We start from the raw sequence: 12,280 nt of genomic DNA, 5'->3' as shown, positions 1-12,280 counted from the left end.
TTACATCTGAAAATTCAATTACCCAAAAACGCAAATATTATCATTATTTTTGTATATTTCAGCAATATCTAGAAGAATGCATCACTCACGTGCTGACGATACTGGAGCGCGCGTTGGCACTTGAGAGAGCGTTAGTTCGCAGCGCGAGCGAAGCCGGGCGCTCCGTACTAGTGCTGGGCCTGTCCAAACTCATCCTAGGTAAGTTATATAGCAGTGGCGGCTGGTGAAAATTTCTGCTAGGCAACACTGAGCAAAAAGAAACCTACTTTAACATTAGGCACTTTACTAGTAATCAATTTTAGGAAAGCCGGTGGGAATCGGTTTGTATGGACCGGCCGCTGCTGTTATGTAGACAGCAAAAATGTTCTCTGTTTTTAGGGTTCCGTAGTCAACTAAGAACAGTTTTACCGGATTCTAACTCACAATGACTAAATAGCTTTTCATGCATATCTTTACTAATACAGGCCATAGCCGTGCCCGTGTCTATCTCCATAGTAACAAGTATATTGTCTATATACACAGAAACACTTACTGGTTTATAGTCGTTCAAGCACAGATGGTTTAATTCTTGCTCGAAGTCATTCCCATCGATACTCTCGTCTTATCTTTGCTGCGCATCTCCGAAATGTAGGCCATTTCTCTCCGCCCTACCCCACTCCGGGCAAACCCGGCGTAAACGGCCCGTGCGCTGGCACTCGCTGCATACGAAGCTCTTATAACGGCAGCTCCCGTAGGTATGGTTCTGTGCACCACGGGCCCCGCAAGTCGAATAGCGCTGTTGCGGCCCAACTCTGAAGCCCCCACTGTACCGGTTGGCCCTGCCGAAGGCCGCCCGCCACCCGCGCCCGACTCCCGTGACATCTGCGCCTCCACCGCGGCCGCGTCCCGCTCCGCCGCCTCGAGCGCGCTCGCGCATAGGTCACGTCGTCGCTCTCGGGGAAGAGCCTCTGGCCAATAATGTCACTCCTGCCTGATCCCACACACGAACCGATCGCGCATGTTGTCATCCAGTTTTTCTCCAAACTTGCAATATCTCGACAACCTTTTCAACTCTGCCGCATAACCGGCTATATTCTCATCCGCACCCCGCCTCCTCTGTCTGCACCGGAACCGCTCCGCTAACGCCGATGGCGCCGGTTGCGAGTGCTGTCTCGTGCACTTCACCGCCTCGTCGAACGTTAACGTCGATGGCTCCTTCGGACTAGCCAAATTCACCAATAGTTCGTATGCCTCGTCCCCCATATAGAGCAGGCTCCAAGGGGATGTTCGTTTGCAAAAATAGCGCACCTCATTCTGACTTCAGATATATATTTTATAGATCCCGGACACCATATAAACACATGTTGCCAACCAGTTTTGTGGTCCCCTTTCCCGCACCCTGGCAATCAAAAATCGCATACGCAGTGAAATTAAATTTTCAAAAAGTGGCTTTATAAATTCCCGCACAAATTCTCAAAACTCAACGTGCCGTCATGTTACACTTATAGTTATTATTTAGGTGTCCGTGCCTTCGCTTGAACCACTAATGAGATTAACACCTTCATAACTCGGCCCTAATCGAGTGAATTCCTCGACTTGTAGCGCCATCTGGCGCGCCAGTCAAGTACTAGTGTCGCCCGGTTACCAGCGCTCGGCTGCTTTTTCCTCAGTACGCTTTTGTAACTCGGCCGAGCAACACGTTTACAAAAGCAAGTCTTAAAAAGTTCGAGAAATTTAAAACATCGAAAAGATTATGATTACTTCTAACTTCGTGATATTCCGCTCGGTGCCTTTGGCCCAGCGACGAGACGCAGTGACCTCCTATAGGCACCGTCATAAGTACGCGGATACATATGCCTCACTCACGTGAGACTGACATGGCGTCGTCCCGTGAGACGACAGACGTCGTTCCGTGAGACGACAGACGTCGTCCTGTGAGACGACAGACGTCGTCCCGTGAGACGACAGACGTCGTCCCGTGAGACGACGGAGGTCGTCCCGTGAGACGAAAGATGTCGTCCCGTAAGACGATAGACGTTGTCCTGTGAGACGACAGATGTCGTCCCGTGAGACAACAGACATCGTCCCGAGACGAAAGACGTCGTCCCGTGAGACGACAGGCGTCGTCCCGTGAGACGACATGACGTCGTCCAGTGAGATGACATGGCGTAGTCCCGTGAGACGACAAGCGTCGTCCCGTGAGACGACAGGTGTCGTCCCGTTAAACGACATGGCGTCGTGCCGTGACACGACAGGCGTCGTCCCGTTAAACGACATGGCGTCGTGCCGTGACACGACAGGCGTCAACCAATGAGACGACATTGCATTGTCCCGCGAGACGACAGGGTTGTTCCTGTGTGGTGGCATGGAGACGATGAAGAAAATTGTCAGCGATGGGACGCAGTGTAATCCTATGCACCGTCATAAAGAATATAAGGGACAAATGCCACGCTCACGTAAGACGAGACAGAGCGACGTCCCGTGAGACGACATAGATTCGTCCCTTGAAAAGTCATAGCTTCGCCTCGTGAGGTGACAGGACACAAGAGATGTCTTGAAACGACAGATGAGGTCCCATAGATAACCTGGCCTATGAAAAGATAGGGCCCACGATCCGATAGGGCATCGCCTCGTGATATGATAAAGGAGATCATTCATTGTGCAGACATGATTCGTCATTAGAGACAACATGAGTAAAGTTGTGCTGTGCAAAAAAGTACACTGTCATATAAATTGACAAGCGTCGCCCCGTAAAAGATTAAACTTTGCAGCGACTTGGAATTTGGATTTCGTTGCCCTATGCGATGATTTACGACATCCTGTGAGAACCCATTGCTATGCACTAATTCACCTTTCGTGTCATGAGACGAGCGTTATGATCACGAGGCAAAATGTTGTATTTGTACTCGAATCTCAATGAGATTATGTCGCTTTAACATCTACTTTGCGGTAATTAGCACAACGCTACTTCGTAGAAGGTCTTTCGAATCAGAACCACAGCGTACGTGTTAACCTGAGACATACACAATTACACAGTTTAGTCATTGTCTTATTATACAAAAATCATCACGTGATGGGTTCCCATAAGTGGGGTCGTTTTAGACAGGTAAAGTGAACGACATCGGCGTCGTCTCAGTTGCCTAATTAGCTAATACATAATCAGCGTGGTCACCTGACCAAAAGATGAATGATTGTGAGGAATGTCCAAATTTCTCTCACTCGTGAATATCTGAACGGCCATAATGATGACGAATGTGTGATCCAATTACTGTAAAGCAACGCCGTTATTGCCAACCTAATTTGTCATGCCAACTTTTAGAATGCTCGTCATGATAGAGGTTTATTAGCAGGTTTGACGTTGTGAAAATTCACTTCCACATCTAAAAACGTGTGGGTGGAGCTTCGGTAGCAATTAACTAGCACTTTGTTGCCAGATACTAAGCGAATTAAGAAATATACATAATAGTGATGCTAAACAGAATGAAAAACCACTTTATATTACAAAGCCCTTCTTGCCCAATCAGAAAGGGAGAGGGGGCGGCGAGGATACCAATGGGAGAAAGAAAATCCATTGATTTATGCCACTGTTTTACGCTATTCCTAGAGTGCAGATTCTTTTAAATGAATGATTAGAGCTCTAGTCTCATCAACTCACGGGCGTCAATAATTGACGCATGGTCTTGGGTCTTGATACGGACTTTAGAAATGCAGAAGAACCACTCAGGTACTTAGCAAATGTTGACTATTAGCTACAAAATAACTTACCGCAAAGGAAAATTCTTGTACTAGGCTCATTACTCTGTGAAACCTGGATATTCGTCTGTATTTCAGCAAACTTATAGCTGTCCGGCTGAAACATCCAGTCGGACTAATGGCGGATAATGTTCCAGTATATGTTGTTCAGTATACCGAATTGACAAAAGTATTACTTCTGTAACAATCGACCCAGTAGAGACTTCTGAACCAATTCATTTAGAAATAAAAAGCTACAGCTCGGAAAGTTTTCTAAGTACGATATATACATATATGTACTACAAATTGACCTCAAACTGCCGTTAATCGACCAACGGTTAGAATACTCAATCATGCATTATTACTAACGTTAACTAGACCAAGGTTACAGACAATCCTTGAAGAGGTTAATTACAAAGACAACAAACTCGTACCGGAAATCTGACTCCCAAATATATACGATATTTTGTAGATAGTTTGGCAAAATGACTTAAAGTATATGTTATTTAGTACAGTAGCATTTTAGTATGCCTTGTTGCATTGTTACTCAGGACGGACTCGTCGTAAAAGGATTTGTCGGTTGGCCAGTTCGATGGCGTAATGTTACGAATCCTATGTTTCTATAAATAACTAACGAATTAGATTTAAGATACGACCGAACAATATTCTCAAACTATTTACAGCGAAGAACTATGGCTTACATCTCTTGATCGAAGTAAATGAAATTGGTCCTAAACTTAAACAACTACACAAAACAAAGCAAGAAACCGTGTAGGTAAATTGTATTCAAAGTGCTTATTTGTTGTATGAGTATGATATATCGAAAACACTTTAAGCTCATTAAAACCAATAGGGCAATACATTTTCCGAGAGAAGCCGATTTTAACAATTTGCTAAGGCACTCTTATGGATAAAATGTTGAAAAGTAGTCACTGAATGTGGAGGCCTGTTTCTGAAATAATAAATTAAACGGAAATTGAAGGATGAATCTCTTTCTATTTTAGACCACAGTTTCCTCTTACAAATAAAGAGGCGCTCGCATCCTAAAATTATCACCCGCTACTGCGGTATTACTAACAGAAAGTTCCCGTTTATTTCATTTGACAAATGTTTTCTGAATAGATTTCTGGGGCCTAGAGAGATTAACAGAAGTTGTGTATTTACAATTAACTTTTGGAACTCCATTAGCGCGTTGTAGGATCGATACACATTTCCGCAGTTGCTTACTAAGCGCCATTTATTAGAATTTTGCGGCGCGACTATTTGTCAGTAACAGAGGAGACGCCACAACTTATTCAAAAACGGTTCGTAAGGTCAGAGGACGAGTCCCAGTCCCAATTGAATTTAGTATAAGGAACTAGAAATATGATGTTTATAACATTACTGTGCTTATGACTTAATTTAGAAGACTTCGGACTCCTAATATACCTGACATACAAGAATTTGTTAGGACACATAAAGGGGAGCGCAGATTCTAGACAAAATGGGTTTCTAGTGGTAACAGAAAACTTAAAATTATTGCCGTTTAAATAGATATTGATGAACTATATTTATCGGAAGTAAGGTCTTTAAACCTAAATGAAAAATAAAAGCTCAGCGCTTAAGGTACGCAGTACTTATAGCTACGATATTTTGACCTATTGGTCTTGAATGACAGGCAAGTGTAAATACCATTATCATCGTCCGTGGCGCTACATGCTACAGCCGTGCGCACGTACGACTTTTAAGAAAATTCTAATTATATGCCATACGATAAATAAATAATTGTCATCTCGGTATAATTGTAGAATCAGGTAGGAAGTCCCGCTGCATATGGATTTTGGGAAATAAGCAAGAATACAGTAAATATTAACCCGTATGTTTATGTGTATACATCAGTTTATAAAGAACGTGAGACATTTATATTATTCGCACAAAAGAGCAATATAGAGTATATTGCTTTGCAATTTGGTGATAAATTACGAAAGTTCTGAAAAGAAAACTATTTACTATCTTAAGCTGATGACTGAATTTTAATTATAAATGGGTAATCGTACATCATTAACCCTTATTTGAATAGTTATCTGTCGTCTTACATTCTTATTAGAATATCGAAATGGACTAAAGAGCCATAAGTCGTAATGTTTTAGAATTACTAGCTCATGAATCGTACGATTTTGCCTTTATAAATTCGGCTAATCAGCACATAAGTCATAAAAATGATAAGCCTAAAAATATATGCATCACATATTCATAATTATTCAAACACAAATTAAATATTTCAAATATCGAAAAAAAAAAACATACTAGCTAGACATAGTAAAAGACTAAATAAAGTTGACGCGTACAGTGTAGAGAGGATTCCCGCATTAACATTCATGTATATTCATGGAAGTATCAAAGTCAATTTAATTAGAAATGATTGCCTTCATTTGATCTTCGCCTAAGTATGTGTGACTCATTAGATCATTGATTCGTTTCAATCACTTGTATCCCAAAGCTTTTTGCTCAGTTGACCCATTTTAATTTAATAGGAAAAATTTGCATAGTTTCCGTTCTCGTAAAGACTTTGAGTAGGAGCTTACCTTTTTAACCGACTTCAAAAAAGGAGGAGGTTCTCAATTCGACTGAATGTTTTTTTTTTTTTATTTTTTTATTTTTTTTTTGTATGTATGTTACTCGATATCTCCGAGAATCGTGGACCGATTTTCAAAATTTTTTTTTTGATCGAACCGGTATAACCCCGAGATGGTCCCATTGGCACCAAGTCAGGGTCTGATGATGGGATCCTGGAGAAATCGAGGGAACTCTTCAAATGTTATAGGCACATGTAATGTTTTTAGTCTATTTTTCAAAGGTACACCAGTATTTACGTCTAATGGTAATAATTTTATGTGGCTGAGCTGATGATGGAAGGTCAACTCCTCAATGGTTAGGAGTTAAAGGATAATTCTTTCACTACTGATCGATCCGGACACCATACTCACTTTAGTTTAGGTATATATTTAGGTATTTTTGAATTCATGTCCTTTCTCTTATATCGTAAAATGGAACGCAAATCTATTAGCGACAGTACGTAGGGTAGTTTCTTCGAATTAATTTGACATTTATAAAAGCCAGTTGAAGGTAGATCGATTTTGATGGCTGCTCATTGCCCTGTGCGCAAGCTCGGTCGTCGCGAAAATCAAAAACTCGCTAAAATTGTCGATTGAGGTGATCAAGGCCCTCACCGCGACGTCTCCAGCACCAGCCCGCCATCGAGGAGAGTCGGTACCGACCAGCTGTTCGCCGAGCGGAGACAGGGTGAGTTGGCCTTTCGATTTGATTCGCTTTCACTGGCATAGATCGTTAGATTTTCTCAACTACAATTTCCCTACTCGAGGGCGATTGTACATTTGTTCCTTCGACCGTGGATCCTCCTAAAACTGAGAACAGCTAACCTGTCTCGGGGCCAGGAGTGACGTAGAACCACTTTCGTTTCGTTAAAACTGTCGCTAATTTCGTTTCGTTACCAAAATATCGCTAGTTTCGTTTCGCTCATATTCGTACATAGATACATCGCAAAACTACATAATCTTTGCAATCGATCACTTCGCTTTCGTACCTACCTAGCTTCCAAAGTCCGACAATAAGTAATCATTCATTTCAACTGCTTTAGACATAATTACCTCAAAACAGGAACTTTCTGGATACTAAGTTATTTCAAATTTCGATTTTCGAACGATCAAAATTGATGATGCAATCATATTATACGACCAAATAAAGTAGGTGTTAAATTTGTTGTCATAACCCGTTAAAATAGGATACTTCGTAATTTGGTCGGATAACACTGCACCGCGTGCTATTTTTGTGATTACGTAATAATAACCAACCTACATAGTATTGAATTGGGACTTTAAGAATAGCGATAATTACATTTAGTTATTGTTATTTTGTAAAGTGGATAATACATAATAGTTAGACAAATATAATTTACATAATAGTACGAAAACATAAGATAAATTAGTAATATTGTTTACCACGTATTTAGTCTATACATATATCGTGCATTGAATAATGACCACAGATAGATGTCCATTATTATTCACATAGGCAAATCACATAGTTTTTAATCCTAATCAATTAACTACTTTCTGCTAAATAATTAATTACGTTACGTACTCATAATCGGCACAAGCCCACAAAGTATTCGCGGACTTAACTCCTATCCATTAGGGTCTATTTTCCAACGGCAGCACATATCACTGCGAACCGAACTGCTTGTTTTTCTAATTGAAATAATTTACCTAACTAGTGTTTTTGTCTTCCCTTTATTAAACTCATTTAAAAATAATACGTTAGTTTAGGCACTCATCGTTATAAATAATTACTCTCACTTATCAATTGAAAGAAATATTTTTCTGTAATAGTGTCGTGGTTGGTGGACCTTACACCATAGTAAATAAGGTTGAAAATTGTTTGTACTACAAGTTGTTTTATATGTCGAATAGGTTACATTTACATTAGATTAACGTGGTTATTACATATTTGAAGTGACAATGTCTAAGGCACTCGCACGTCGTAATTTGCAATTAAAACGTGAAATATCGATCAAACGGATCGATGAATGTTTAGCGGCCGGATTACAGGCTAAGGTGGATTCCTCGCGATTACCGTTGTTTATGTCTAGATTTAGCAAAATAGACGGCTATTGTTCTAGTTTTGAAACCCACCACATGAAACTCATTTCGGAAATAACAGATGCGAACGAGTTAGAACAGGAGGATGTCGTGCGTCAAGAATTTGACGACAAATATTTTCAAATAATTGAAATTCACACTTCGTTGTCCTCCGCGACCACTACCGAGGGCGAGACAAATAGAACCGATTTGTCCGTCAAGTTGCCTCGTTTGAATCTCGTCCACTTCGATGGCAATATTAAATCATGGGGAACATTTTACGATATGTTTAACACAATGGTACATCAAAACAAACGACTGTCAAATATTGAGCGGTTCTCAATTTTGATGACACTTCTTTCGGGTGAACCATTGCAATTGTTAAAAGGTTTTCCTTTATCGGATAGCAATTATTTAGATGCCTACGCGGCCTTGATCGATCGATACAACAACAAACGAAAATTAGCTTTTCGTCATTGGGAGGAAATTCAGAACGCTTCGTTGAAATCTAATTCTCCCAGTGAATTACGTCGACTGGTAGACACCTTCAAAGAAAACATCGCGGTTTTGAAAAACTTAAGATTTCCCGTCAACGATTGGGACTTCCCATTGTTCTATTTGTTGATCAATAAATTGGACCAGGACACCCGCCGTCGTTTTGAGTTGCAGAACGACAGCAAGGATGTACCTTCTTTCGAGTCGTTGTTGGAATATGTGAATAAGGCCGGTCAAGCTTTGGAACTCGCCTCGCTCACAGAGAGTGTCGCCGCTTGGCCGCCGCGCGCGCCCGCCGCCGCGCCCGGGCGCCCCGCGCGCGCGCCCGCCGCGCCGCGCTCCGCCGCCTGGCGCGCGCCACAGGAACGTACTCCTGCGGCCGCCGTCTATAAAACGTTAGTGGCCACTAGCGCCGCTCCGATTGAACCGTGTTGTGCGTTGTGCAAGTCGAATCATGATCTTGCTAAATGCATTGAATATCGGAACAAGACTCCTCACGAGCGTTTTTCTGTTGTCAAGGACAATCGGCTCTGCGTCAACTGCTTACGCTCGGGACACGTAGTCAAAACTTGCCCATCGAAATCTCGTTGTTTGAAATGTAACGTCGCCCACCACACTACTATTCATTTCGATGTCGATGGTGGTAATCCCAAGGTCAGTGTCGGCTCCTCGGCCGCCACTAGCCCTGGCGCCGCGACTTGCTCGTCGTCTTCGCTTCTCGATACCCCGACGCAGGTGCCTGATAAACAGGTGACCATGATTGCGTCTGGTTCAGCACCTGTGGGTCAAATTTCGCTTTTTGCCACAGCATACGTGGAGGTACTCGATAATTTCGGTAGTTATCAAAAAATTCGTCTTGTCATAGACAATTGCAGTCAGCCCAATCTCATCACGCGACGTTGCGCCCAGCGACTTGGACTTCCGATTCGACATAAATATTCCTCGATCGAGGGTGTATGTGAGGTGTCAACATTGTCGACCTCCTATACCACTCTTAATATTCGCAGCATGAAGTCTGACTTCGAAATGTGCATCGAAGCCATTGTCGCACCCAAAATCTGCAGCGATCAGCCTGCAGTAAAAATTGACATCGACCGTTTGCCATGCGTCAACGCATTCGATCTCGCCGACTCTAACTTTGACAAACCTGGGGTTATCGACGTCTTAGTGGGAGTAGATGTTTTTTGTAAAATCTTCATGGGTAACCGCCACGAATGTGATAACGGACCGACAATATTTGAGACCAAACTTGGTTGGGTAGTCATGGGAAGCGCTCCTTCCGCCACTCCCCATTCGCAAACTTCGTTGTTTTGCTCAATCGAATCGCTCGATTCCCAAATTCGAAAATTTTGGGAGATAGAAAGTCTTCCGAAGGCTTCGCCTTTAACTGACGATGAAGTCATGTGCGAGAAAATATTCGCCTCGACTCATACACGTGACCCGAACGGACGATATATCGTGAACTTACCGTTCCGAAACGTCGATCCGCATTTTGGTGACTCGCGCGCTCTTGCCGAGCGCCGCCTAAACTCTCTCGAAAAGAGACTCTCTCGTGAACCGGAACTTCGGACAGAATACAATAACTTTATGCGTGATTATCTCGATGCTGGACATATGGACCCGGTCGCACCTCGATCGGATGGCCGAGCTTACCACTTGGCACATTTCTGCGTGCTTAAGCCCAGCAGCTCCACTACCAAATTGCGGGTATCTTTCGACGCTACTGCTCAGCCTGCTGGAGGTCCCTCGTTGAATGATCAGTTGCTGGTTGGATCGAAACTGCAATCTGATCTCGTTTCGATATTACTTCGTTTTCGTTTGCATGCGGTTGTCTTCACAGCCGACATACGTCAAATGTATCGACAAATCTTAGTCTCTCTTAGTGATCGAGACTTTCAACGCATTTTGTTCAGGTTCTCACTCGACGAACCTATACAAGAATTTCGCTTAAATACCGTGACATACGGTATGTCTTCATCTAGCTTTCTCGCAATTCGTGCATTGATCCAATTAGCCATCGACGAAGGCACAGAATACCCTCGTGCAGCTGAAGTCCTTAAACGGGACATTTACGTCGACGACGTAGTGACAGGCGCTGAATCTGTCGAATCAGCGCTCGACCTTCAGTCTCAGGTCATAAAGATCCTAGAGAAGGGATGTTTTGAACTCCGTAAGTGGTCGAGTAACTGTCCCCGCCTGCTCGAGAGTCTCGACCCAGCCCATTGTCATAATAAGACGCTCTCTTTCGATTCGGAACCGACATCTCCTGTTAAGGTGCTCGGTATGGAGTGGAACCCGTCCACAGACGCGTTCACCTTCACTGTCAATCCGCTTCATGAAAAGTGCACCAAAAGAAACATTCTTTCAGAATTGGCGCGCATATTTGACCCTCTTGGGTTTCTTACACCCTTGACACTCTCGTTTAAACGCATAATACAAGATCTTTGGACTCTTGGTCTGGATTGGGACGTGGTAGCACCACATCAACCCAACATCAACCAAAGCTGGCTTCGTTATCGTACAGATCTCGAGTTATTGTCGTCTCTCGAGATACCTCGATTCATCCTATCGACGAAGTCCTGCAGTGTTCAACTGCATGGCTTCTGTGACGCTTCTGAAGCAGGATATTCAGCGGTCATTTACTTTCGCATCGAGCACGGTGATGGTAGCATCACCACCCATTTGATAATGTCACGCTGCAAAGTCTCGCCTTTGAAACGCACCTCTATTCCTCGACTGGAACTTTGCGCTGCAGTTTTGCTGACAGACCTCGTTGTACACGTAAAGGAGATCTACGACAGAGACATCAAATTTGAAGACGTATTCTGTTGGTCAGATTCTACCGTAACACTCTCTTGGTTACGCTCGCCATCGCATCGTTGGAAGACTTACGTCAGTAATCGCGTAAGCCACATACAGGACAAAATACCGGCTGGTCATTGGCGCCATGTCACGTCAGAAACCAATCCTGCCGATTGTGCCTCTCGCGGAGTAACCGTCCGAGAACTTGTAAACCACCCTTTATGGTGGACAGGCCCCGCTTGGTTAGCACTTGACAGTAGCTGTTGGCCAAAGCCACCATCAACCATCGAATCGCAATCGGATCTATCGGAAGAACGAAGTGTTCTCAAGCAGACCACACTGTTCATTGCTGTCAATCAGCTTGACGATTTCTTATCCAGACATTCAAGTCTGAATAAAACTAAGCGCGTCGTCGCTTACATTCTTCGTTTCGTTAATAACTGTCGCTCCCCTAACAGTAGACGTTTCGGCCCGCTTGTTCAATCGGAACTCGACGGTGCTCTTACACATCTAGTAAAACTAACTCAAGAAAAGTCATTTTCTGACGAGTTTAATGCCTTAAAAACAGGTAAAAAATTGCCCAAGCAATTCAAAAAACTAAGCGTCTTTATCGATAGGTCAGGCTTGTTGAGGGT

At 43.1% G+C, this 12,280-nt stretch overlaps 1 protein-coding gene across 1 annotated transcript in view; it reads left to right on the top strand.

Moving 5' to 3' along the window:
* LOC125241705 (nuclear pore complex protein Nup205) overlaps positions 1 to 12,280 on the top strand; it is a 124,235-nt gene that overhangs the window by 53,808 nt on the left and 58,147 nt on the right. The window contains exon 19 of the mRNA XM_048150302.1: positions 63 to 198. Within this exon, the coding sequence (XP_048006259.1) occupies positions 63 to 198 (136 nt within the window). The remainder of the gene's footprint in view (positions 1 to 62; positions 199 to 12,280) is intronic.

Source organism: Leguminivora glycinivorella, chromosome Z (genome assembly GCF_023078275.1).
Source record: "Leguminivora glycinivorella isolate SPB_JAAS2020 chromosome Z, LegGlyc_1.1, whole genome shotgun sequence".
NCBI classification, from domain to species: Eukaryota; Metazoa; Arthropoda; class Insecta; order Lepidoptera; family Tortricidae; genus Leguminivora; species Leguminivora glycinivorella.
This window is presented reverse-complemented; position numbering and strand designations above follow the sequence as displayed.